A 25,473-nucleotide genomic window follows, 5' to 3' on the forward strand; every position below is an offset into this window, starting at 1 on the left:
GGACTCCACACCTCAGTGCTGCCTGGGCTCCCCGTAGCTAACCATTCTCAGGCTGGAATGCCCACCTCACCCTGCTGGTCCTGACCACCCCTGCGATCCTCACGACACCTGCGAGAGACCTAATGTCTGCCCCCAACTCCAGCCCCTGACTGCCCCACTGTTTGCCCCCATCTTGCCTGCATAGATGAGCGTACCTGTGAGCCATACCAGTTCCGCTGCAAGAACAACCGCTGTGTGCCAGGCCGCTGGCAGTGCGATTATGACAATGACTGTGGGGACAACTCCGATGAGGAGAGCTGCAGTATGTCCCCCCAAACCGCCCGGTGGAGCGCCTTCCCCCGGCAGACCTCGGGCTCCTCCCTCCTCAACACCCCTGCCCCTCCCACCCCCAGACTGTGCTACGGCAGGTGCCTGCCTCCCAGGGCAGGGGGTCAGGGTCCTCCCTTCTCACCCCACCCCACTCCATGTTGTGTATTTGAGTTTGTGCCATTTCACCTCATCTCATGTTTCTCTCCATTTTCACACTGTCCTCTCGGGGCTGCAGAGGTAGGTGTCTCTGATGTGCCCCTGCTCCCATCACACCCTGCCTACGCCCCAGAGCCCACCCGTCCTCGTGCTGTGCTTCTGCCCATCATCCTTTATTGGCCTCTCCCCAAACCCCGGTGCTCGTTTCAGTGGTCCTGTCCCTCCCTTCCCTCCCCACACACAGCCTGTTCAGGGACCCATGCCCTCTCTCTGTGTCTGTCCCAGAGGGGTGAAGGTGGGCACCACCTGTGCCAGGCTGTCCTGTGAGGGCAGCCAGTTGGCCCTGCCTGGGATTGGTTGGGCATCCTGGTCGTGAGACCCCTCCACTGTGGCCTGCCGGGACTGGGCCTTGGGCTTGGGAGTATCACTCTGCCCTGGGCTGAGATGCCCCAAGGACTGATCCCTATGCCCACCCTCCTGGGGCCATCTCTCCCCTGCCCTCCCCCAGCTCCACGTCCCTGTTCTGAGAGTGAGTTCTCCTGCGCCAATGGCCGCTGCATCGCTGGGCGCTGGAAATGCGATGGTGATCATGACTGCGCAGATGGCTCTGATGAGGTGGGCAGGGAGACCGGAAGGAAGAAGGGGGTGGTCTTGGAAGGGAGGGCAGGGTACCAGGGGTGCCCAGATCTGACTGGACTGCCCGCTCCCGTGCCCACAGAAAGACTGCACGCCCCGCTGCGACATGGACCAGTTCCAGTGCAAGAGTGGTCACTGCATCCCCCTGCGCTGGCGCTGTGATGCCGATGCCGACTGCATGGATGGCAGTGATGAAGAAGCCTGTGGCACTGGTGGTGAGCCCCTCCCCATAATATGATTCCATCATTTACTCGTTCTTTCTTTCCTATATTCATTGTTCACTCCACAAATATTTACTGAGCACATACTACGTGCCAGGCATGGCTCTAGGCATGGTGCTTATGGCAGTGCACAAGGCACAGGGCCAGTGGGGACATCTGTGCAGGCTGTGCCCTGCACAAGGGCACCTAGTGGAGGGGCCAATCGGGACTAAAATCCAACAGAAGCAGCCTGGGGGGCTGTATCCATCCAGGCTCCATCAGTTCCCACAAGGCAGTGAGCGCCCCTGAGAGGCTAAGTCCCTGCTCACTCTTCTTTCTGGGGCAGTGAGGCCACCCCTGGCCCTGGCTGACCTGCCTGAGCTGGACAGCCTGGAGAGAGGCCAGACATGGAGTAGGGGCCCCACCAGCAATGGCAGACAGACCAGTGCCCTCCTCTGTGCCTACCACTGAACCACCATGGGTCTGGGGCCCTGCTACGGTCACCAGGGAGAGAGCCCTCTGAACCCTCTACACAGTCTTCACCCCTGATGCCTCTGCTTCTCCCGCAAACACCAAGGGCAGAAAATTAGGAGACCTGGGTCCAGTCCTGCTGTGCCACTGCTTGCCTGATGACCCTGCTGGGCCACCCACAGCACCCAGGGGCAATCTCTAAGTTGCACCCTACTCACCCAATTCAGTGCCCAGAGGCAGTCTCTAAGTTGCAGTCCCTCTGCTCCTCGCCCCCCAGTTTCAAGATGAATAGACGTTGATAGCAGCAACCTGTCAGCAGAACCGCCATTCCCTTACCCTCTCTTGTCCGGCTGCCTCAATCAGGAGCCTTTCCTATTTGTGGCACCTCGGAATGTCATTCCACGCCTTGTCTGGTGCCCTTTTGGACTTGTGCCCAGGGACAAGTTCCCCCTCCTGCACTCCCCACCCCTCGCTTCGCCTCTGGCCGCCCATCCCCACGTTGGAGGGAAAGATCTGCGTGAGGTCCTGCCACCAGCAGCCCCTGCCACCAGCAGCCATGGGCTCAGGGCTTACCCCTCCATCTTCGCGGTCTCTCACGCCCAGTGCGGACCTGCCCCTTGGATGAGTTCCAGTGCAACAATACTCTGTGCAAGCCACTGGCCTGGAAGTGCGATGGCGAGGACGACTGTGGGGACAACTCGGATGAGAACCCGGAGGAGTGCGGTGAGACCCGAGCCAGGCGGTGTAGGGCTGGAGGGCAGGGAGGGGCTCGAGGGCTCCCCAGCACAGGTCTGTAGCCGTCCCACAGACTGATTTTGGCTGTCTCCTGCTACCCGCAGCCCAGTTCCTGTGCCCTCCCAACCGGCCCTTCCGTTGCAAGAACAATCGCGTCTGCCTGTGGATCGGGCGCCAGTGTGACGGCACCGATCACTGCGGGGACGGAACTGATGAGGAGGACTGTGGTGAGCAGGGGCCAGTGAGCCTGGAGAGCCTGGAGTGAGGGCTCTGAGCAGATCTTGGTGGTGGGCCAAGAGGGAGTTGTGTAGGGGAGGGGAAGTCACCCAGGAAGGGGAGAATCCCTTTCTGGGATGCTGGAGGCCCTTCCGTGGGCGAAAGAAGCCTCTGGGGATGGTGCCCCAGGCATTCTGATGCCCTGGTCTTGGAGGTGGAGGACGGGGAATCTGAATGTTTAACCAGCTCTGCCTGCAAGTTTAATAAACATCCAGGTTTGGGACCCACCAGTGTTTGTGACCAACTATTTGGGGGTCCCTGTGGGAGGAAGATTCAGAGTGGGTGAATGCCCAGGATCTGAAGCCCCCGTCCTCCTCAGAGCCCCCCACGGCCCAGACGCCCCACTGCAAGGACAAGAAGGAGTTCTTGTGCCGGAACCAGCGCTGCCTCTCGTCCTCGCTGCGCTGCAACATGTTCGATGACTGTGGGGACGGCTCAGATGAGGAGGGCTGCAGCATCGGTAAAGCCAGGCTTGCCAGTTGGCAGTGGGGGGAGGGGAGGGCCAAAGACCCAGGCCAGGCCTCAGGTGGCTCAGGGGAAGGGGACCCACTCTCTGTCCCCCCACAGACCCCAAGCTCACCAGTTGCGCTGCCAACACCAGCATCTGTGGGGATGAGGCACGCTGCGTGCGCACTGAGAAAGCCGCGTACTGCGCCTGCCGCCCAGGCTTCCACACCGTTCCAGGCCAGCCGGGATGCCAGGGTAGGAAGGCGGGACCGAGAGGGAGCAGGCAGAAAGCCTAGCCCCCAGAGGTCCGATGACTCTTCCCTGTAACCCCTAGACATCAACGAGTGTCTGCGCTTCGGCACCTGCTCACAGCTCTGCAACAACACCAAGGGCAGCCACCTCTGCAGCTGCGCACGGAACTTCATGAAGACACACAACACCTGCAAGGCTGAAGGTGCGGGAGCCAGGAGAGGCCGGGAAGGGTGGGGCTGGGCAACACCCAGGGTGTGAAGTGGGGCAGGCTTGGATGGCATGTTTTCCTCCACACACCCCTGCCCACACCTGGAACCCCAGACCCACAGGTGCAGCTTCCTGCCCACCCACTCCTGAGCACAGTGCTGGCGCCATGTGGGCAGAGGGCACAGTCCTGGGGCTGGTTCACATGAAAAAGTTCCGGGGGGCGGGAGGCAGCATTCATCCATCCCACACATGCCTCCACACGCTACTCCCAGGACATGAGCACACACAGACACACATGGGCACACGCACAGTCGCATATTCCTCACGTGCTTTGATACATACCTGACACAGATGCACAGACAGGTTCACACACATGCCCCTGAACACGCATTCCAGGTATGCCCATGTGTATACATGTACACCCGTGTGCAGTTACAGCCCCACCGCGCATACCCAAGTGCACACACACGTCTGTGCACCCCCACACCACCACACACCCACACACCTATGAGCACTTGTCAGGCAGTGCGTAGCAGAGAGCTCGGTGATGCTGGCCAGAGGTCATGAGAAGGCAGAAGTCTCTGGGACTGGGGGCAGGGACAGCGTCCTGGATGAGCCGGTCACTCTAGATCAGCTCAAGGGCGGAAAGGAGGAAGGAGATTTGGGGGCAGAGGCTAGAGCCCTGGAGCCTGGCGCTGAGGCAGGATGAGCACGGGCCTCTGGCTGGAGCTGCCACTGCGTAGGAGAGAAGATGTCATTGGTGTGAAAGGACTGGGCTGGGCTAGGAGTCACATCCTGGGCGTGCTTCTCCCAGCACCGGGCCCAGCTTCCTATTCCGCCTCTCACCCCCATCTGACCTCTAGCCTCTTGCCCCTTCAGGCTCCGAGTACCAGGTCCTGTACATCGCTGATGACAACGAGATCCGCAGCCTGTTCCCTGGGCACCCCCACTCTGCTTATGAACAGGCCTTCCAGGGCGACGAGAGTGTCCGCATTGATGCCATGGATGTCCACGTCAAGGCTGGCCGTGTCTATTGGACCAACTGGCACACAGGCACCATCTCCTACCGAAGCCTTCCGCCTGCCGCGCCACCTACCACTTCCAACCGCCACCGGCGGCAGATCGACCGTGGTGTCACTCACCTGAATGTGAGCATCCAGCCCTGGCAGGGTGTGCCCACAGGCACAGAGTGGGTGGGAGGGCTCCAGAGAGCAGTTGGTTCAGAACAAAGTTTGAGAAGAGCAGTGGAAGGGCGTAAAGGTGAGACTCTTTGGAGGGCAAGGGGCAGGATTAGGGTTGGGCTCGGGGACACGGACAGCAACTAGACTAACCAGTAAGAATTACCAGTTCTTGGCTCTGTCACATTGCAGCCCAACCTTAGAATCCTATAGGGGGCAGCTGGGCACAATGACGCCTTTGGCTTCACAGCCAGGTTCAGTTCCCAGGCTTCTCTGTTACTACCCACTGTGCAAATCTTGGGCAACTTATTTACCTCTTTGGACCTCAATTTGTTCATCAGCAAAATGACTTACTAATACTTGCTACTGCCTAAGCTTTTATAGGGTCACTATGAGTCAGAATCGACGCAATCGGCTTTTAGTGAGGCTCAACTGACGTAACATGTGAAAGCTCCAAGTCTAGCACATTAAGAGGCAACCGATATGTGTTGTTTTAAGCTCCTCGAAGCCAGGAGACTGGTTGTCAGTCTGGATGGCTTTCTAGCAGAGACAGACTTGGCAGAATGGGTGTCGGGGGAGGATAACAGGCAGGGAGATGCAAGGTGGTGATCTTAAACCTGTGCTTCCCCTTTCAGATCTCAGGTCTGAAGATGCCGAGGGGCATCGCCATCGACTGGGTGGCTGGGAATGTGTACTGGACTGACTCAGGCCGGGACGTGATTGAGGTGGCACAGATGAAGGGCGAGAACCGCAAGACTCTCATCTCGGGCATGATCGACGAGCCCCACGCCATCGTGGTGGACCCACTGAGGGGGTGCGCAAGGGCTCTCGGGGGAGGTACCTGGTACTGAGAAATCCCTGGGCTGGAGACAGGTGCCCAGCATCCACAGAAAGCCGTGCCCTTCCCTTCCCGGACTAGCCTGAGGCCAGGGTCCCCTCAGGCCATCTCATCTTCCAGGCTGGCCCGAAGATGCCTTTGCCCAGGATGCCTCAGCAGGCCTGCTCAGGAGGGGCCTCCATATGGCTGCTGTCGTGGGCAGCCAAGGCCTGGGCTTCTCCCTGCTCCACGGCAGCTCTGCTCACTTAGGCAACTCCCACTTAAGCAGATCAGCATATTGTGGTCTTAAGTGTAAAAGAATCTGCACCTGGCCAGGAAGCTGACTCCCCTTGGTTCTCTCTGTAGGAGGAGGGCAAAACACCCCCTCCCGATGCCCAGCAGACCCTGTGCCCCGGCGGGGATGCTGGTGTCTGACCTTGGGCTGCCTCCCTGGCAGGCCACAGGTGCCACCTACACTTACCCCTTCTCCCTTCCCAGCACTATGTACTGGTCAGACTGGGGAAACCACCCCAAGATTGAGACAGCGGCCATGGATGGGACCCTTCGGGAGACACTAGTACAAGACAACATCCAGTGGCCCACAGGTCCGTGGGGGCAGGGGGTATATTGGGGAGCAGGCATGCTGAGCCCAGCCCTGCTGCGGTCACATAAGAGCTGGGGGCAGGGGGCTTGGCTGGGAAGGGGCAGTTTGGTTGCAAAGACTTTTCCCAGAAGAGGTGATTGGGAGTGGTCATGCTAACAGGATGAAGCTGGCCCAGGCATTGAGGCAGTGCTGCTTTCTACCCCCAGGCTGGGGTGGGAGAGGCTGGGCCCTCACCATGATGCCCTCTGCCCCCGCCCCAGGCCTGGCAGTGGATTACCACAATGAGCGACTCTACTGGGCAGATGCCAAGCTCTCCATCATTGGCAGCATCCGGCTCAATGGCACAGACCCTGTCGTGGCTGCTGACAGCAAACGAGGTCAGAGGCAGCAGCTTTGGCCCCTTGCCCTGCCTCAGGCCTCCCACCTCTCCACTGAACCCAAAGGCCTCACCCAGTGCCTTCCATTGCTCATCAGCCCAGCCCCTCAGCAGTCTTGCAGGACCTCCCAGGCCTCTCCCAACTGGACCCCTCTCCCCACACCAACCCACAGGCCTGAGGTCCACCCTGACCCTCTGACCTACTTGTCCATTCATTCGTTCTACCAATGAGTACTGCACTGCACGGAAGCAGCAGAGGCAGCAGTAGGAACTCAACAGGTGTGGGAGAAGGAGCAGAAGGCAACTCTGACCCAGAAGTCTGGGGATGATGGAACCTTTTGCCAGTAGTGAGGACAGGAGGAGGAAGAGGTTGGAGGGCTTTGGTTTTGGACACGTTGAGCTTGAGGTGCCTGTGGGCCATGGGGGCCAAAGTCCCAAAGAGTGATAGGGTCTGGGTGCCCACCACGTCCCCCTCTGACTTTACCTCCTCCCCAGGTTTAAGTCACCCTTTCAGCATCGATGTCTTTGAGGATTACATCTATGGAGTCACCTACATCAACAATCGTGTCTTCAAGATCCACAAGTTTGGACACAGCCCCTTGGTCAACCTGACAGGGGCCCTGAGTCATGCCTCTGATGTGGTCCTGTACCATCAGCACAAGCAGCCCGAAGGTCGGGGAGAGGGAGAGCTCAGGTGGGGGGAGGGAGGTGCTGGGGTTCAGAGCTGTGGCCTTGGGGCCTGGTAGGAAGGGGAGGGTTCCAGGTCTACAGGGCTCAGGGAAGACCCTGCTTAGCACCCTCTCACCCCCGCCCAAACCCGCAGTGACCAACCCCTGTGACCGCAAGAAGTGTGAGTGGCTCTGCCTGCTGAGCCCCAGTGGGCCTGTCTGCACCTGTCCCAATGGGAAACGTCTAGACAATGGCACCTGTGTGGCTGTGCCCTCACCAACGCCCCCACCAGATGGTATGGCCATACCGTTCCCTAATACCTCATCCCCTGCCTCACAACTCTCCTCCCTGTGGCCCCTGACCCTCCCATCCCTCTCCCTCTGTTCCCTGGCTCGGCTCCATGATGGTTCCTTTCTGCAGCTCCCCGGCCTGGAACCTGTAACCTGCAGTGCTTCAATGGTGGCAGCTGCTTCCTCAACGCACGGAGGCAGCCCAAGTGCCGCTGCCAACCCCGATACACCGGTGACAAGTGCGAGCTGGATCAGTGCTGGGAGTACTGTCGCAATGGGGGCACCTGTGCAGCCTCCCCCTCCGGTATGCCTCCTGCCCTCCTGCCAGGACCTTGCCCCTTGGCCCCGCCTCAGGCTAACCCCCAGCCCTGCCCTACCTTGCTTCACCTCGGCTTCACCTCACGCCCCTCTCTACAACCCCAATGCCCTGTCTCTCCGAGCCTCTGCCTCCTTCCTGCCCAGGCCCTCCCAGCCTTGTTCCTCTGCAGCAGGCCTGGGTGGCTCATGGGCCATGATCCCACTCACACATCCTCTTCCACCAGGCATGCCCACGTGCAGGTGCCCCACAGGCTTCACAGGCCCCAAATGCACCCAGCAGGTGTGTGCGGGCTACTGTGCCAACAACAGCACCTGCACCGTCAACCAGGGAAACCAGCCCCAGTGCCGATGCCTCCCTGGCTTCCTGGGTGACCGCTGCCAGTACCGTGAGTGAGCCATCCCAGGCCCCAGGGAAGGGAGTGAGGGGTGCTAGGGAGCCCAGAGCCCTAGGGTAGCGGTGGGCCTGGGCCCAGGACCCACAGGAGTGAGGTCAGGGTAGGAGGCCATGCACAGCTCAGCCATGCTGGTGCTTCCCCGGGGAGGCGCTGGAGTACTTCTCCTGAGGTAGTAAGCCGTCTGGTATTAGAATTATTCAAGAAAAAGCAGGGCCAAAAAAAAACCAGTGCCCCATCAGGATGCTCAGGGAAGTCCTTGTACCCTGGAGCTTGTGACATAAGGGCAGCAGGGGGCTGAGGGAGGAGGTGAGTGTCATCCCAGGACCTAGGATTGCCCTCAGATGTCCAGCTCCCCACCACCTGTGGAGCTTCTTCCTGAGGGTGGGACTTGAGGTACCTCCTCCCCCACCCCCACCACAGGGCATTGCTCTGGCTACTGTGAAAACTTTGGCACGTGCCAGATGGCTGCTGATGGCTCCCGGCAGTGCCGCTGTACCGCCTACTTCGAGGGACCAAGGTGCGAGGTGAACAAGTGCAGCCGCTGCCTTGAGGGGACCTGCGTAGTCAACAAGCAGAGTGGGGACGTCACCTGCAAGTGAGTGGGCCCTGCCTGCACAGTCCTGCCATCCTGGGCCCTGCTCTGGGTCTGCACCCCCAGTCCTGCCCACCACAGACCCCTGGCCACTAGCCCCAGCCCCAGTCTCTGACTCCTTCCTGCAGCTGCTCCGATGGCCGGGTGGCCCCCAGCTGTCTGACCTGCGTCGGCCACTGCAGCAATGGCGGTTCCTGTACCATGAACAGCAAAATGATGCCTGAATGCCAGTGAGTTGGCCTGAGCCTCACCCAGGCACCGATCATCCCTCCCTCCCTCCCTCACATCTGAGCGGGGGCACTGTTGGGACCCTGTGCCCCCACCCATCTTCCCCCCAGCAGTGGTCATGCCTGCCCAGCTCTGCCCCTCCTGTCTGCAGGTGTCCGCCCCACATGACAGGCCCCCGGTGTGAGGAGCAGGTCGTCAGCCAGGAACAGCCTGGACGTAGGTGGCCCAGGGGAGGGGACAAGGCAGGGCTTCCAGGCCCTGGAGCAGAGGAGCTTCCTGCCATCTGTTTCTCTAGGCCTTTCTGACTCAGTTTCCCACCTTCTCTTTTCAGACATGGCCTCTATCCTTATCCCTCTGCTGCTGCTGTTGCTGCTGCTTCTGGTGGCCGGAGTGGTATTCTGGTACAAGCGGCATGTCCGAGGGTGAGTCATGGGGGGTCTGGAGCATTCCAGTCATTATTTTACCACCCCAGCCTTACCTCTGTAGAGCCCCAGCTGCCTTATACTCCTGCCTCTCCCCAGGGCTAAGGGCTTCCAGCACCAGCGAATGACCAATGGGGCCATGAATGTGGAGATTGGGAACCCCACCTATAAGATGTACGAGGGCGGGGAGCCCGATGATGTGGGGGGCCTACTGGATGCTGACTTTGCCCTGGACCCTGACAAGGTGGGCTGGGAGGACAGAGGAGGAGGCTCCCAGAGCAGGGCCAAAAGTGGGGGCGGGGGGGTGCCTAAGGGTACTGGGCTGGGTAATGGGGCAGAGGTGGGGGGTAGGGTACCACAGAGCCCCACCTGAACCCTCTGTTGCCCCACAGCCCACCAACTTCACCAACCCCGTGTATGCCACACTATACATGGGTGGCCACGGCAGCCGCCACTCTCTGGCCAGCACGGATGAGAAGCGAGAGCTCCTGGGCCGGGGCCCTGAGGATGAGATAGGGGACCCCTTGGCATAGGGCCCTGCCCTATCGGACTTCCCCCAGAGAGCCTTTGTCCCCTGCCACAGAGAAGTCCTTCAATGAGCCCCTCCCCCAAAGCCAGCCCTTCCCCGGCCCCGCCAGATGTATAAATGTAAAAATGAAGGAATTACTTTTTATATGTGAGTGAGCAAGCGAGCACAGTATTATCTCTTTCCGTTCTCCTCCTTCCTGCCTGCTCCTCAGCAGCACCCCCAATGCTGCCTTTGAGGAGGGGGCAGGGGAGGCTCTGGGGGTTCCTTCAGCTGAAAGGTGGGAGGGGACCCTCCTCCCACCTTCCCACCAAAACGCACCCGCACTGGGAGAGCTGGTGGTGCTGCCTCCCCCTCCCTGTACAAGACACTTTGTCAAGGCTGCTCTCCTCTCTGGGCCCTGCCCCCACTCCCTGAGGGCTGATTCTGTGGGGGGAGGACTTCGCTGCCCCTGTCTGGAAGATTTGGCTCTGGCTGAGGAAGGAAGCAAATGAGGGAGTTTTTTAGTTCTTCTTGGGGGAAGCCACCCCAAGCTCCAGTCCCTGCTCCAAGGGCACCTCTGAGATGGTCACGATCAACACCCCTGCCAGACCGGCCCCCCCCAGCCCCCCACTACAGCTCCCAGGCTGGAGGCTTTTGTTGGTGAACAGTTCCTGGCCTCCTCTCCACTGGGGACTGAGGAGGAGGTGGGGCACAGCAAGGAAGGGCAAGCGGGCAGCCCCGTTTGGGGGACATGAACGTTTTAATAATTTTTGCTGAATTCCTTTACAACTAAATAACACAGATATTGTTATAAATAAAATTGTAAAAAAAAGGAAAAAGCCATTTGTGTCTGCCTTTGAGTGTGCTACCCAGAGCTGTGGCTGTGCTTGCCTGTTTCAGCCCCCGGAGGGTGCCTGCTCTGGGCTGGAGGCCTACTGAGAGGCTGGTCTCCAGGGTCCTTTTCCCCAGCTCCCTCCTTCTCCATCTTGTCCCAGCAGGGGGAGGGTATGGCACTGGACTTAGTGAAGACTTGCTTCTCCTGGCTGTGTGATCTTGAGGTAGGGACTTCACTTCTCTGGACCTTGTATTCCTTCTGGCACCAGGACACTAACTCCAAGGTCTGTTCCTTTGTATTGTCACTTCTATGAGACATTGCTCCCCTTCCCCACTCAAAATTATCTCCCACATTGAGGAATCCCACGATAAGAAAAGCATACATTGGGGCCATGAAGGTTTGCTAACCCTTCAAAGTGGTTCCAAACAGCTCTCTCTGCCTGAGTCTGCTTGAAGCACTCACTAACTGTACTGCACACTTCATGGAGACTAATAGATCAGAAGCCAAGAGTGGAACCCTGGATTCAGAAGAAGGGGGACCCCTGGGGTGAAGGAGAGCTCTGAGAAAACCAGTTTGCTGCCCCACTGGCCACCAACAGACCCAGTTCACCAATCACTTTAGACATTCCAGCGGCTGACAAGGAAGGAAAGCCACAATCAAGAGGCCCTAGGTCTACTTCAACCCCTGCCCAGAGAAGGGAACCTCTTGCAGAAGGTCACACAGCTTTACTATGGCCAGGACTGAAAGAGGGCTAGAGGCCCCTCAACAGTAAAAATGAGCTCATGGAGGGCGGCTGAAGAGCCTGCACCCAACCCCCAAGAGGAGATCTGCCTTTCATTCCACCTTCCTCACTTGTTCAACTTCCCAAGCCTATTCTTCACTGGTGTCCTCCTTCCTTGGGGAAGCTATGGGTCTAGGCACCTCGAGGAACAAGAGCCCTTTCCTTCCTTCTTAGCCGTGAGACCCCATCTCCAAGCTCAGCCTCCCAGCCAGCTCTGAGACCCTCCCCTGCCTTCCAAAAAAAAAAAAATTTTTTTTTTTTTTCCCTGGGAATAGATGCCCTCCCTGTTGATCACTGAGAAAGAGGCTCATGCTCCTGTCTGGCCACCAGGTGGCATCCTCACGCCTGCATCACTGAGCATCCTGAAGCCCAGCAAGGGCCCCCACCTCAACACACACTAATTATGCACCTGCAGGTGGACCCCAGCCGAGCCCCTCACTTTCTCCCTTCGGGCTATTTGGCCACACCCCCTTCAGCCAGCATCTACCGGCTTCCCATCACCACCAGCCCCACCCCCTTGCCCCTTCCCCAGGGAGCCACTGATCCTCTCTGCCTGTGGCCTCAAGATCCTGGGCAGAGTGAGAGGAGCCCCCAGCTGTGGTTTGGAACACACACCCCTCCTGTCAGCCTTCTCTTTGCCCGCCAGGAGGACCCACTCCCAGGAAGCAATACTCCAACACTCCCCATCAGCAAGGAAGGAAGGGGCTTAAGACAGAGATGGAGAAAAGACAGGGGAAGAACTAGGGACAGAGGCTAAAACAGACAGGGAGAGACAGGGATGGAGAAATTACAGAGGTCAAAGACTCAGTGTGTGTGTGTGTGTGTGTGTGTGTGTGTGTGTGTGTGTGTGTGTGTGTAGCTGGAAAAAGAAGGGGGTGACTTGATACTAGCAAAAAGAGGAATGGAGAGGGTCAGGACTACAGAAGATCAGGACCCTGGAGAGGGGTTTTTGTCTTGGGCAGCCTAGGCTCGGGTGTGCCCACTGCCCCCACCCACCTAGTAGCAGCCCTTTGGCTTGAGCTCTGGGCTCAGGATTCTGACTGGGGTCTTCTGGCCTTGGGTCTGGCCACCCCGCCCCTTCCTGCCTCTCTCCTCTCTGCCCTGCCTGCACTCAGGTTCCTGCTCCTGGCTTCTGTCTCTGTGTCCGCCTCATCCTCTCAGCATCCATGTCCTTTCCCTGACCCTTCTTCTGTGCCTGTTACATTCCTGGGATCTGTTTCTTTGTATATGCTTACATGTATATGTCAACTTCAGCTTGTCTTTTGGACTGTCAGTCCCAGAGTACACCTGTGGGTGTGTGTCTTAGTGTGTGTGTCCCTCTCTGTCGGTCTATGGATGTTCGTATTTCTTCCAAGGTGTGTGTGTGGGGGGGGCTCTCTGAGTACCTGGCTGGGTGTGTCACTCGGTGGAAATGTGCATTTGTCTCTCTTGGTCTGTGTGTGCTCCTGTGTGTGTGTAAACCCAGGGTGTCTGTGGGTGTTGGTGTGCTTCTAGGTGTGCATCTGTGTGTGTGGGCCTACCAGTCTCTGTGTGTGACTGTGGGTCTTTGGCTCTGCCTGTATGTGTGTGCTCACCTCTATGATGTGACCTGCCCTGTGAATGCATCTGTGTGCATGCCTGGTGTGTATGATTGTGTCTCCAGGTGTCGGCCTGTCTCTCGCTGTCTAGGTGTTGGTCATACCACAGCCTCAGCGTTAGCAACAGCTGACAGCTGAAACCTGCCCTGGCAGGGGAGGGAGTGGGGAGCCGAGGAACAACTGGGGTAGAGGATGTGGACAGCAACAGGACCAGGGAAGGAAACAGAGACAAGGATAGAGACAGACAGGGAAGGGGACAAGGAGAGAGAGGACTGATGGTGAAAGATGGGACAGTGGTAAGGAAGTGACAGAGACTGCACCAAGAGGCTAGGCAGGCGGCGCTGAGGGGGACTTCCTGCCCAGCCCCCACCCGCGACCAAGGGCGCGCTGGGACACGCGGGGGTCATCCGTGGGAGAGGGGATAAAAGGTGGGTTTTTTTTACTGGTCCACCGGAGGGGTTCTCAGACCGCGAAGGTGCCGTGGGGCGGGGACCGAGGGAGCCGTTTGTCAGCCCTATTGACAGACGTGATGGGGTTTCCTTTCGTGATCAATGATTCTCATCTCCGGGCCGAATGAGCCGCGGGGCGCCCATCCGTCCCCGTCAGCGCCTAGCGGCGGCAACCGCCCAAAACCCCACCCGCCCTCGCCTTGGCCCTGCCCTGCTCCTGCCCCAGGCCCCACCTTGGCCTGGAGCAAAGAAAGGGCCTAGAGCATCGAGGGAAACCAGTCTCGTGGACTACCGAGCCTGGGTCGGCTGCATCTCCAATGTGCCCCTCTTCGGGAGTACGATCCCGGGGCTTCGAGCCCCACACCCTGCCCCTTGCTTTCGGGGCGCAGACCCGGGCTCTCGGGTGCACGGTGTGTGAGCCCCTCGGTGCCCTCCGCTTCGCACCTGGGCCGGGGGGCGTGTCTGGGGCGTGTCGGGTGAAAGTCACCTTCGGTGCCCCCGGCCGGGCGGGAGGGGGCGCGCGGGGCGCGGCTGGGATTGGAGCACCGCGGAGCCCCGCCCCCCCGCCCGCCCGAGTCAGACCAACTTTCTCCCCCGCCCGCGCCCCGCCCCCAGCGCCTGGCTCCGCTCCTCGCGCTCAGTCCGCGGGCCGCGCCGCCGCTCCCGCCGCTCCCGCTGCCATCCCGCAGCCACCGGCGCCGAGCCCCGCGCCCCGGCCCGCCCCGGCCGCCCCGGGACCCGCCCCGCCCGCCCGACTGGGCCGCTCGGGAAGATGCGGCTGTTGCTGGAATGGCTTCTCCTGCTCTTTGGCCCTTGGCTCCTGCGGAAGGTAAGGGTGGCGGAGCTGCAGTGCGAGCGTAGGGGTCCCGGGACCCGCGGGTCCCGGAGTGCTGGGGGCTTGGTGCGCCCGCCCCGCCCCCAGCTCGGCTGGTCCCAACTTTGCGCGGCACAGGGGACGCGGACAGACAGACTGCCCAATACAGGACTGGCGCTGTACCAGCTCAAGTTGGCTGAGGGTTTCGGGGGCTCCGGGGGTGGAGGCCCTGCAGGGATCCGGCTTCAAGTGCAGCGGGGGAGGGGACGGAGCCCGGCCCGCGAGTGCGCCAGACGGAGCGGGAGTGCGAGACAGACAGACAAGCCAGCAGGGTGTCAGCCTTGCCGTCGTTCCGCGCCAACCTCGCTCGCCTTTCTTGCTGTCTGTCTGTCCCTCCTCCTCCCACTCCCCATCTCTTAGCTCTCCTATTTCTTTTCTCTACACATGTCACAATGCCAAGTGGGCACCGTGTTCTGAGCACACGCGCACACACGGACTCACACAGACACGGCTGAACTTGGCTACAATCTCCCATCACATTTCCCGCGGAGACACCTTCTCCCCTGCACAGCCTCACAGACACACCCCCCTCTCGCGCCCCGCTGATGCGGGGGAGGGGGGGTGCTGTCTGGAAGGGGAGTCTATCTTTCCATCTCCACCTTGCCCCCACCCCCTCGGTTGCCTCTTTCCCTAAGGCTTCAGAGGGTAAGGAGATTAGACTTGATCTGCGCCCCCCCCCCCTTCAGCGGGTTTACATGCTGTATGCATACATGCTGGTGTGGAGTGTGGGTCGGGAGAGCACCTGTGTGCGTGCCTGAATCCCAGGAAGCCAGGCTTGGGTGTCTAGTGCTGGGGCCCAGGATGATGAGTATGCTGATATGGTATGATGGTGTTGGCTTTGCATGGGTGAGTGCAAGTATTTGCTTCATTTGCAACCATCTGCGTGTGCCCGGATGTGTGCCCCACAGAGGGGGCCTTGTCCTGGTCTCCTATCTCCTTCCACCAGCTTCCCCTGCTCATGGCTTGCCTGTTCCCTACACCCCGACTGTGACTCACCTAGTTTGAGAGTAGGCAGGTGGCTCCCTAAACCCCCACTCCAGTCCCCAGCCCCCCAACACTCCCCCCCAACACTTGGACACCAACACTTGGTACAGCTCTTCCCCCAACACTTGGACACCAGCTGCTCAGCCAAATCTCACGCAGCACCCCAGCAGGGTAGGGGCTGCCCTAGTGAATCTGTTGATAGAGCTCCCTGATTCTCCCAAACCCATCTGGTGACCTTGAGGGGCTGGAATGTGGAAAGAGGAGTACCCTCCACGAAAACTGCTTCCATCGGCAGTAGCTTCTCTTGGACTTGCTGCCCAGCTCTGCCCATAGAGGACTGCGAGGAGAGGGGGGTCTGTGCTCCACAAACCACCCATGTGTGTAGTCCTGAGGTCAAGAGGAGGTAGAGATGATCCTCCCCAGCCCCTCCCTTGTACTTCCTCCCACTCTCATCTCCACTCTCTCCATCAAATAAACTCCCCTGTGGACAGATCTGGTTTAATTTCCTTTGCCCCCTGAAGGGGAATGAAACATCTGGTGGAGACTTGAGGGAGAGTAAGCATGAGGATGTGAGCGGTGGGGATCTGAGTGTATGAGAGAGCTGCATCTGTGGGGCCTGTGATGGAGTCAGTAAAGGAGAGTGTATCTGCCATTAGTCCAGCTTGTGTGCGTGTGAGAATCTGTGTGTCCGTGTGTATTCCCACTGTGGGTGTATGAATATGTATAATGGGGGGGGTAGAGAAGGGTTAGTATGTCTGAGTTCCCATATGGGTGTGCTTACACGTACTGTGAGTGTGGTGTGTGCAAAAGTGTGTAACCCAGGGTAGATCTCTGGTGCATGTGTTGTACATCTGGATATGAGTCTCTGGGGTTTGTGAGGGTGTGTCTGTGTGATTGTGTTTTTGAGTGCATCTGAGTGTGGGCATGGCATTGCCAGGCTCAGGATGTGTTCTTGCATCTGAGTGTGTGCTTATGTGTCTCTGTGCCCAGCGGTGTCTCAGTGCCAAGGTTGGGTGTGGGTGAAAGGTAAGGCTGACACTGGGTAAGAGGCTGGTGAGGGACAGCTCTTTGGGAAGCCCTAACCCTCAAACACTAACAAACCCTGCCTTCCACCATCTTCCTCATTCCCTCCTCCTCCAGGAGCTCTCTTCCTGCTTCCTCTTGCTTCAGGTTCCTCCCTCCCCCCTCCTCTCTGGGCCTGGGACTTTAGACTTCCACTGCCCCTGGGGCTCTGGCCTCTCCACCAAGGTTTCTTCAGTGTCTTTCTAATACAGCCTCTGACTCCTCTCCCTCTCTGTCTCCTCAACCCCTTGCCAAAGCAGCTGCCTTCTGGGTGAAGCAGCAGGTGATCAATAGTCACTAATCACTAATTACTAATTAGCTGGGGAGGGCAGGGGCCGGGCTCAGTGGGACCATCTAGCTGTATCCCGCCTGGGGGAAGAATTAGGCCTGAAGCAAGTCTCTCAGAGCTGGCTGGCCCCAGCCCCTGGTCCTGCCACCCTTTCCACCTCCACACCCCCCTAGGTCCTCCCAGCTAATCTCTGGCTGGGCCACTTAGGCACGTGCAGCCTGGGCTATGGCCCAGATCGCTGGTGGGGATTTGGGGTAATCAGGGGCCGCAGCTGGGCCGGGGGTGCAGGGCAAGGGGGCACTGTACAGCTTCCTTGAGCCAGAGCCTGAAAGGCAAATGAAACCCCAGTCCTGAACGGGAGGGGCACCCTTTGGAAAGGAGAATTTAGAAGGCCATGGGGTTAGGGTGGGAAAGGAGCTAGAGATGTAAGATGGGGGACTGGGGAAGAGATGAGATAATTGGGGGACAAAAACAGGTAAATAGGGGTCAGTGGGGTCGCTATGAGTGGGAATCAACTCCATGGCAATGGATTATGGGTTTTGGGATCAGAGACCAGGTAGTTGGGAAGAGGCTGCTAGACAACCATGGGAAGAGACAAGGTAAGTGGGATGGGGGTGGGGGTGGTGTTTACAGGGGTCAGAGATGGGGTAATTGGCAAGGAGATGGGAACTTTGGACACAGCCAACTCAAGATGGTCTAGGTCCGTGAGGGGGCCAGGGTAACCGAGAGGGGGCAGGGTCATCTGGGAAGGGTCCCAGGACTTAAGCATTGCTGGGCTCAGGCGTGCGTCGTCGGGGCGTGAGGTAGGCGCAAGCTGCGGGACAGGGACGGAAAGCGGAAGCGCTGCCTGGAGCGCTAGAAATTGGCGAGTCTCCCCCTCTCCCCCGCCTGCCCCTCCTCCACCTCCCCGCCCACTTCCCCTCCGGCTCCGGCTTCGGGAAATTACATCCCCGCTCCGAGACTCGCTCCCCCCCTACCGCGCCCCAGAGCCGGCGCCTTTATAGGCACATTTATTGCAATAATAAAGTGAGGCGCGGGGCGGGGGGCGGGGGGCAGCCGTTCCCGCGGGGACCGTGCCGGCTCTAGGAAGCAGGGAAATAAAATAAAATAAAAATTCAGATAACGGTGAGCCTTGCGCTGCAGGCCGCGAGCAGGCGGACAGGCGGGGCTGAGGGGGAGGGGGCGCCCGGCCCAAGGGCAGAGTCGGTCCCACCAGCGGTCGGTCCCCCACCCCCTCGCGCTGTAGTAGGGTCTGGACCTGTGCCTCCACCTGCCTGGCCCCATCACATAGCCTGATCCTGCCAGGTCTTCTGTTTTTTCCGCTGACTTGTCTCCCATTCTTGTCCTCAGCTCCTATCTCCATCCATGTCTTCCATTTCGTTTCCTGCCCCCGTTTCCCATCCCAGTTCCCACTGTCCCCCATCGCCCTGGTTTTGGCATCCATACGCATCCCTATGTCTCCCCAATAACCATTCCTCATCCCCCATTTCTGTTCCCGCCCGCTCCTGTCCCCATCCCCATCTCTGTCTCTGCCCCATCTTCATCCTTGCCTGTCCAGACCTATTCCACACCCACCATCCCTGTGCTCCCCCATCCCCATTTTGGTGTCCATCCCTTTCTGTCCCCCATCTTCATCCCCCTGGCTACTACCTGACCCATCCGATCCGCATCCCTCTCTCTGCCCAATACCCATCCACCATCCCTGATCTCCTCCCTGTCCCTGTCCCCTCATGTCTGTCCTTGCTTCATCCTCACTCTGCATCCTACACCTGTGCTTGCCCAGCCCCCAGTCCCAGCCCTCCTCCATCTCTTTCCCAGTTCTCACCCTAGTCTCTCCTGTCCACTCCACCTCTGTCCTCACTCCCATCTCTGTCCCTGGTTCAGCCAGACTCCAGTCTGCTCCACCCCAACCTGACTGCAGTGCCCTTGCCTCTTTCTAGGTGCCTGGGCTCAGTATGCTTTTCTCCCCCCTTCCCCAACCCAGGTCCTGGCCACTGTTCCTTCCCCAAGTATGGGTGCTGTCCCCTCCCCCTGCCCAAATCCTGAGCCACCCTGCCTGGCCCACGAGACAGAAGAGAAGCAACTGACCGATCTCAAGGCCCCAGGGAGGTGTGCCCTGCAATGCGGTTGGGGGGCTGACAACCTGATCCTCCCCCCGCTTCCCAAAGGTCCCATCCCAAGTGAGCCCCCCTCCCCAGTGGAGTTTGTTTAGCAGCAAGAGGCAGCCTCAACTCCCCTCTAGTGCGTAGGCTGGGCTGCCTCAGGGGCAAAGTGCTCCTGGCACAGCTCCCGCACTGCCTGGGCCTGGAGAAGCCTGACGAGTCCCCCTCCCTCAGCACCCGCGCACCTCCGCCCCCAGCGCCGACAGCCGCACTAGCCTGTCCCCTCGGCAAATGTCACCCTGCCCAATTAGCTTAATTAAACCAGTTCCAGAGCAAGGAGACCAATCCTTGGACTAAACCCTATTCCATCTCACAGCTGAGGAGGGGAGGGACAGCACCTTCAGTTCTCTGGGCAAAGAGAGGTTCCCTTATCACCCTGCTTTCCCCTCACGCCCACCCCCACCCACAGTTACAGACAGACAACCTGAAGGACAGAGGGAAAAAAACTGCAGTTAGACAGAGAGACAGAGAGAAAAACCAAATTACAGAAGGAGGAAATTAGAGACAGAGTGAAGACGAGACTGAGAGACAAAAAGAGACTGAGAGACAAAAACGGGCTGAGAGAAGAGTCAGAGACAGAGAGCTGGTGAAACAGTGAAAGAGCGAGGGTGAGAGAGGGAGAGAGAGCGCGGGAGAGCAAGGAAGCCAGAGGGAGGATTTTATTTTATTCCATGTTCCCATTTCTCGGCTCGTTTGCTTGCAGACTCTTGCCCCTCCCTGTCCAAGCTCCCCCCAAGGTCGCTTCTGCCACCCTTCCCAACTCTTTTATCTTGGCTGTCTCCCGTGGTGGGTAAGGGGTGCATGTGCTGAAAGCCTGGGGATTTGCAGGGGTCAGAGAAGCGGACACAGCAATTTGTCGGGGATCAGAGGGGAGGATGTCCCCATACCCCTTGATGTCTTGCTAAACATCCCCTCTCCCCAGCCCTTGCCTCAGAGGAGCCTCTGGACTGAACCGAGGCCCCCCTCATAAGGTCCTGAGCTGGGTGTAGGATATGGGGTACGGGGATCTGCTGAGGTATTTGGGACCACAGCAGCAGGCAGTGGGGACTGATAGATGGCTGGGCTCCCCCAGTAAAGAACGGCAATTGGGCCCAGAGGGGTGAGAAAATTAGAAGTCAGAGTTCAAACAATCCCCCCTACCCTTCAGCTTTCCCCAGAGGCCTCTCCCACCCCCTCCATCAGTGTGTTCTGCTAGTCTTAGACTCTGTCCTCCCCAAGCCCACCTCTGTAGGGCCTCGACCCCCTCCTCCTGGGATTCCTCTCCCTCCTTCCCTTGTGGCCTAGGACCCCTTCCCCCACTCCCTCTCAGACCCATTCTTCAGGCGTTAGCTGCCAGCCTTGGCCTGTCGGAGTCAATCACTCTTGCTGCCCCCCCTCACCTGGGCCGCGAGAAGGGATGGATAGGAGGAGGAATGAGGGGGGCGATAAATATGTATGATGAGCGGGTGGTGGCGGCATTAATAACCTGGGATCTCAGAGCTGCAGGGGCGGGGACCAGGCGGTAGAGATTCTAGCCCCGCAGCTTGCTTCTGTCGTTCCTGTCCCCCGTGAATTCATGGTGTGTACATTTTTTTTTACACACTAGTGTGTGCAAACAGAGGGGGCATCCATGCTGCCAGGCTCCTTACTACACACCACTCAGCCTCCCATTGTGAGATACCCCCCTCCCCCGGGACCATTTATGTACAACTCACACACACATCCATCTCCCAGTGGGAATACAGTGAGACCACACTTGTTAGAAAGAGCTTGACACATGGACAGAGGATGATAGGAGTTCATGAAGGAAAAGTAACGCCTCCAATCACACACAGCTACCCTCAGACCAACCTACACAGACGTACAGCCAACCCAGGCACCCAACCACATCAGTCAGACAGACACAACTACCACAAACTGACACACATAACCTCACTTAGACCAACACACACACACATATCCGTAGCCACTACAGGCTGACACAACAGACGTGCAGCCACCACAGGCAGGCAGACACACAAAAACAGCCATCATAGGCAGACACACACACACACAGCCTACCAAGACTGATATACACACAGGCATATAGGCACACACAGAGCCACCCCAAGCCACTCCAGGCAGACACAGACACACACACATACACAGCCACTACAGGCAGACACGCACAGTCACTCCAAGGCAGACACACACACATGCAGCCATTCCAGGGTAACAGACACACAGCCACCCCAGACTGACACAAGTTCTCCCCGCTCACGCACATGCCTGGACCCACACGCAGTCAGGGCCACACCAAACAGCACCGGCTAGGAAAGGCTGACTGACACACACTGACAGGCAGGGTTTCTCTCCATCCTGCTCCATCGCTGGAATGGCATCTTCATATTTCTTCCTCTCACTCTCTCCCTGTCTCCTTCATTCCTGGCCACCCCCACCCCCCACCCCGGATAATTGATGGCCCAGGCCTGGCCCGGCCGCTCCCGCCTCTCCATCCATCTTGTACTCGCACCCGCGCTGTCTCCAGGATCGGCCGCCAGCTGAGACAGGAGGAGACCGGCAGAGGTGGGCAGGGGGCGGCCCCTCCGTCCCCTTCCGAGCCCAGGCGTCCTCCACCACAGCAGGAGCTCTGGAGGCGGGACGGGGTGCCGGTGTAGCCTCCAGCCTCAACCTGCAGCGCCCAGACTCAACTGGTTTCCCGCGCCCAAAGGGGAGTCGGGGCCAAGCCAGAGTGGAGGCATTGTAATCTTGGCAGAAGCAGCGCTGGGAGGGTTTCAGCGCCTCATTCTAGACGCAAGCTATTGACAGCGGCCACGGCCTCGCTTGCTCAAGCCCAGCTCCTCCTCTGGCCTGTTACTCGGAACCATCCAAGGGGCCAAGCTAGGGGAGACGGAGCCAAGTCCAGTGCGCCACTCCCTCCTCACACCCACACTGCATTTGGCTTTCTTGGCCTGCACTGGAGCTCTGTGAGGACGCAAGGATTCTCAGCGTCATTTCACAGATGTGGAAACTGAGGCCTAGATATATGAAGTAATTTGACCAATACCAAACAGTCGGAAAGGGGCAGAAGTCATACTCGAATGCACACTTCCTTAACTATCCTCTGCAAATCGCGATTCAATTTCACCTCCTAGCAGCTGTGGAAAAGGTCTGGTGTGAGCAGGGTCCTGGCAGCTGTGGAAAGGGGCTGGTGTGAGCAGGGTCCTGGCAGCTGTGGAAAGGGGCTGGTGTGAGCAGGGCTTTGGCGAGACAGCCAGGGACAACCCCAGCGTCTCTCTTTTCTCCACTGTCTTCGTCCACAGGCCGTCAGTGCCCAGATTCAGGAGTCCCGGAGGCCGCAGTACTTGGAGCTGCGCCCCGCCGCCCCCGGAGCGGGCGCCCCTGGCCAGCAGCTCACCGCGCCGAGCTCTCCCGACGGCCTAGGCACCGCCCGCGCCTGGAGCTGGGCCTGGCCTTCTAACCACACTGCGGCGCTGGCTCGGGCCGGGGCGGCTGGTGCACAGCCGGCACAGCGCACAAAGCGGAAGCCGTCTATCAAAGCGGCCCGCGCCAAGAAGATCTTCGGCTGGGGCGACTTCTACTTCCGGGTGCATACCCTCAAGTTCTCGCTGCTGGTGACTGGCAAAATAGTGGACCATGTAAACGGCACTTTCAGTGTGTACTTCCGCCACAACTCATCCAGCCTGGGCAACCTCAGCGTCAGCATCGTGCCTCCCTCCAAGCGTGTCGAGTTTGGGGGAGTCTGGCTGCCAGGCCCCGTCCCCCACCCTCTGCAGTCCACGCTGGCCCTGGAGGAAGTGCTTCCGGGGCTGGGGCCCCCGTTAGGAATGGCGGCAGCAGCTGGGCCGAGGCTAGGGAGCACTCTCGGGGGCGCGCTGACGGGTCCACTCGGGGGCGCGTTGGAAGTGTCCGGGGCCAAAGAGTCACGCGCTTTCAATTGCCACGTGGAGTATGAGAAGACAAACCGTGCGCGCAAGCACCGCCCATGCCTGTACGACCCATCGCAGGTGTGCTTCACGGAGCACACGCAGAGCCAGGCCGCCTGGCTCTGTGCCAAGCCCTTCAAAGTCATCTGCATTTTCGTCTCCTTCCTCAGCTTTGACTACAAACTGGTGCAGAAGGTGTGCCCAGACTATAACTTCCAGAGCGAGCACCCCTACTTTGGATAGCTCGCTCCTCCCCCGCCCCACCCCCGCTGTGGCCCTGAGCTTCCCACCAAACCCGGGCCTCCTTAGGTGGTACCTCTTCCCCTGCCCCGCCGCTCCTGTGGCTAAATCTACCCCACCCACTCGAGGGGCGGAGGGGAACAGCCCTCCTGGGGACCATCGGCCGGCGAGGGCCCCTTTTTTCTTATGGGGAATGCTCACGAGGCTGAGGATAGCTCCCTCGGGTACACCCCAAAGTAGAGGGGCAAGAGCGCAGCTCCAGGATAAGGCAGGTTTGGAGGCGGTCCCAGGTCCTCTTCGTCCATACTTGGTAAGGTTTGCGGCTCTGGCGCTGGGCTGGGCGCTCCCTTTGCCCACAGCTTTAATAACGCCTGGCCTGTCACCCTCATCCCATCTTACCTTTCTTACCCTCAGGCGCTTGTCCTCCCGCTTCACCCCGGCCCCCCCCCCCCCCGTAAAGACTGGCCACTTATAAACCCCGGCCTATACCCATCCTTCTGCCTGCCAGGCTGTATGCCTGTCCTCTCCCTGCAGCCTCCTGGGCAGAGGCCGTATCATCTGCCCGCCCCTCTCCCGTGCAGTCCAGCTCCACCTGCCCGTCTCCGGATGCTTCCTGTCGGTCATATTTTTTCTACGCCAAAACAGACGAGTAAGGGAATAAAATAAAGTGAAATCCAATATGCATCTCTGTGAGACCTTTGTAGGGGGTGGTGGTGTGGGCTTCTGTCTGGCAGAGACCTGGCCAGGACCTCTTGCTCTTTCGTGTGGAAACTGAGGCAAAGACTGACGTAGGTATAATCTTGGAGGTCGTCCAAGACCGGATCAGAGGCAGACAAGGGGACCTCTGGGGTAGGATCCCTGCCCGAGAGGGAGTTCTCCCTGAGATGGAGGAAGTGAAGCTGCAGCAGATACAATGAGGGTTAGACCTGAAGAGAGATTGCCAGCGGACAATTGGAAAGAATCCAGTCTAGAGCAGAAGGACTAAGGCCTTGAATGGGATGGAGATACAGTGACAGCGTAGGCAGAGCGCTGACAACCTGCTAAGCTCCACGGGGCGGGCAGGAGGCGGCAGGTGGGGGGAGGGGAACGATGTTTGCGGCATCTGGAGTCATCGATCTTCCTTTTCCTTCCTAATTTCTTGGGCGCTGAGTTTGCAGACAGATGAGGGAGAAGAGGGAAGCTTGGGTGGGGGAAGGGACAAGGGCAGGTTTGGGGGGCGGGGCCGCGTCGCCGCCGCTGGCTGCCTGCAAAAGCGGCCCCCTTTAGCCAGCTGCCCACCCTCCCCACCTCCGCCTTCAACTCGTTCCTGCAGCCGCCGCTGCTAATTTTATCCGCCCCCAACCCTGGCCCAGGCGTTAATTGGCTGCGGCTTCATTAGCAGTTCTCAAGCTCAGCCGCCCCCCTCCCCTTGGGACCCCTGGCTGGGGCGGCGGGAAGGGGGTTCGGACAAGCTGAGGCACTGAGCGAGCGACTCGTCGCCTTCCTTCGCTTTGAGTCCTGGGTCAAGATACTGACTCTCGGAGAGGGCCCCATTCTCCAGGGAATTGCACACTGGTTCCAGCGGGAAACTGAGTCAGAGGTAGGTCCGGCCCAGACATCCCTGGGAGTGAAAAGTCGGGTTAGCAGAAAATAAATATCTTCTGAATGGGTGGGTGGATAGATGAATTAATTAATGCATAATCGACAGGATCAACTGAAAGGAGGAGGGAGGTGGGAAGTGGTTCTGGATTAGAGATTAGATGAAGGAGAGGAGCCTGGAATGCTCATAATATCCGGCCTATTGTTGCGAAGACCTGAGAAAACCTAAGCCTAGAGTGGGAGGGAAGGAAGTTAGAGCTAAGGGGGGCTTCTGAGGCTTGGTATGAGAGCCAGGTGGGAATGATTGGAACTCACAAATTAGCCTGTCTAAACCAGATAACAAATTGCAACAAGCGCAAAACAGGCACCTCACTAGCTCAGGGATGTCCGGGGACAGAAGAGGATGAGATGACCTCCATGCAGGAGGCAGGTTTGTGAAGCAGAGGAAAAGGGGAAGGAAGACAATCCATCACAGAGCATGTTCACATGCAAAGTCTCATTTAATCCCCAGGACATGCTATTTATTATAGCTTTACAATCGAGGAGACTGAGGCCCAGGTAGTCCAGGGCAAGAACTTAACCTCAGTTCTCTTGCTCTTCCACACGAGGAGAGCCCTGGTGGCACAGTGGTTAAGAGCTTGGTTGCTAACC

The 25,473-nt window shown here is 59.0% G+C and overlaps 2 protein-coding genes across 2 annotated transcripts in view; both read left to right on the plus strand.

Annotated features, from left to right (window-relative positions):
• LRP1 (LDL receptor related protein 1) overlaps positions 1-10,917 on the plus strand; it is an 83,964-nt gene extending 73,047 nt beyond the window's left edge. Inside the window, exons 68-89 of the mRNA XM_049883636.1 lie at positions 185-301; positions 974-1,080; positions 1,184-1,316; positions 2,376-2,495; positions 2,612-2,734; positions 3,103-3,243; positions 3,351-3,485; positions 3,565-3,684; positions 4,569-4,837; positions 5,503-5,681; positions 6,183-6,289; positions 6,549-6,665; positions 7,160-7,336; positions 7,488-7,628; positions 7,754-7,927; positions 8,166-8,327; positions 8,757-8,931; positions 9,057-9,158; positions 9,308-9,372; positions 9,488-9,578; positions 9,678-9,822; positions 9,971-10,917. Coding sequence (XP_049739593.1) covers positions 185-301; positions 974-1,080; positions 1,184-1,316; positions 2,376-2,495; positions 2,612-2,734; positions 3,103-3,243; positions 3,351-3,485; positions 3,565-3,684; positions 4,569-4,837; positions 5,503-5,681; positions 6,183-6,289; positions 6,549-6,665; positions 7,160-7,336; positions 7,488-7,628; positions 7,754-7,927; positions 8,166-8,327; positions 8,757-8,931; positions 9,057-9,158; positions 9,308-9,372; positions 9,488-9,578; positions 9,678-9,822; positions 9,971-10,111 — 3,041 coding nt within the window. The 3' untranslated portion in view covers positions 10,112-10,917. The remainder of the gene's footprint in view (positions 1-184; positions 302-973; positions 1,081-1,183; positions 1,317-2,375; positions 2,496-2,611; positions 2,735-3,102; positions 3,244-3,350; positions 3,486-3,564; positions 3,685-4,568; positions 4,838-5,502; positions 5,682-6,182; positions 6,290-6,548; positions 6,666-7,159; positions 7,337-7,487; positions 7,629-7,753; positions 7,928-8,165; positions 8,328-8,756; positions 8,932-9,056; positions 9,159-9,307; positions 9,373-9,487; positions 9,579-9,677; positions 9,823-9,970) is intronic.
• A 3,567-nt stretch (positions 10,918-14,484) lies between these two features.
• On the plus strand, positions 14,485-23,917 carry NXPH4 (neurexophilin 4). The gene is made up of 2 exons (XM_049881577.1): positions 14,485-14,557; positions 22,381-23,917. The coding sequence occupies exons 1-2, from the start codon at positions 14,501-14,503 to the stop codon at positions 23,245-23,247; spliced, it is 924 nt and encodes a 307-aa protein (XP_049737534.1). The 5' UTR covers positions 14,485-14,500; the 3' UTR covers positions 23,248-23,917.
• The last annotated feature ends 1,556 nt before the right edge of the window (positions 23,918-25,473 follow it).

The sequence above is a fragment of the Elephas maximus genome, chromosome 4 (genome assembly GCF_024166365.1).
Source record: "Elephas maximus indicus isolate mEleMax1 chromosome 4, mEleMax1 primary haplotype, whole genome shotgun sequence".
NCBI lineage: Eukaryota > Metazoa > Chordata > Mammalia > Proboscidea > Elephantidae > Elephas > Elephas maximus.

Excerpts from the sequence above, each read along its gene's own strand:
- NXPH4 (XM_049881577.1), top strand. The coding sequence starts at position 14,501 with ATGCGGCTGTTGCTGGAATGGCTTCTCCTGCTCTTTGGCCCTTGGCTC. Across the intron at positions 14,558-22,380 it reads GCCCTTGGCTCCTGCGGAAG|GCCGTCAGTGCCCAGATTCA; the intron begins GTAAGGGTGGCG and ends CTTCGTCCACAG.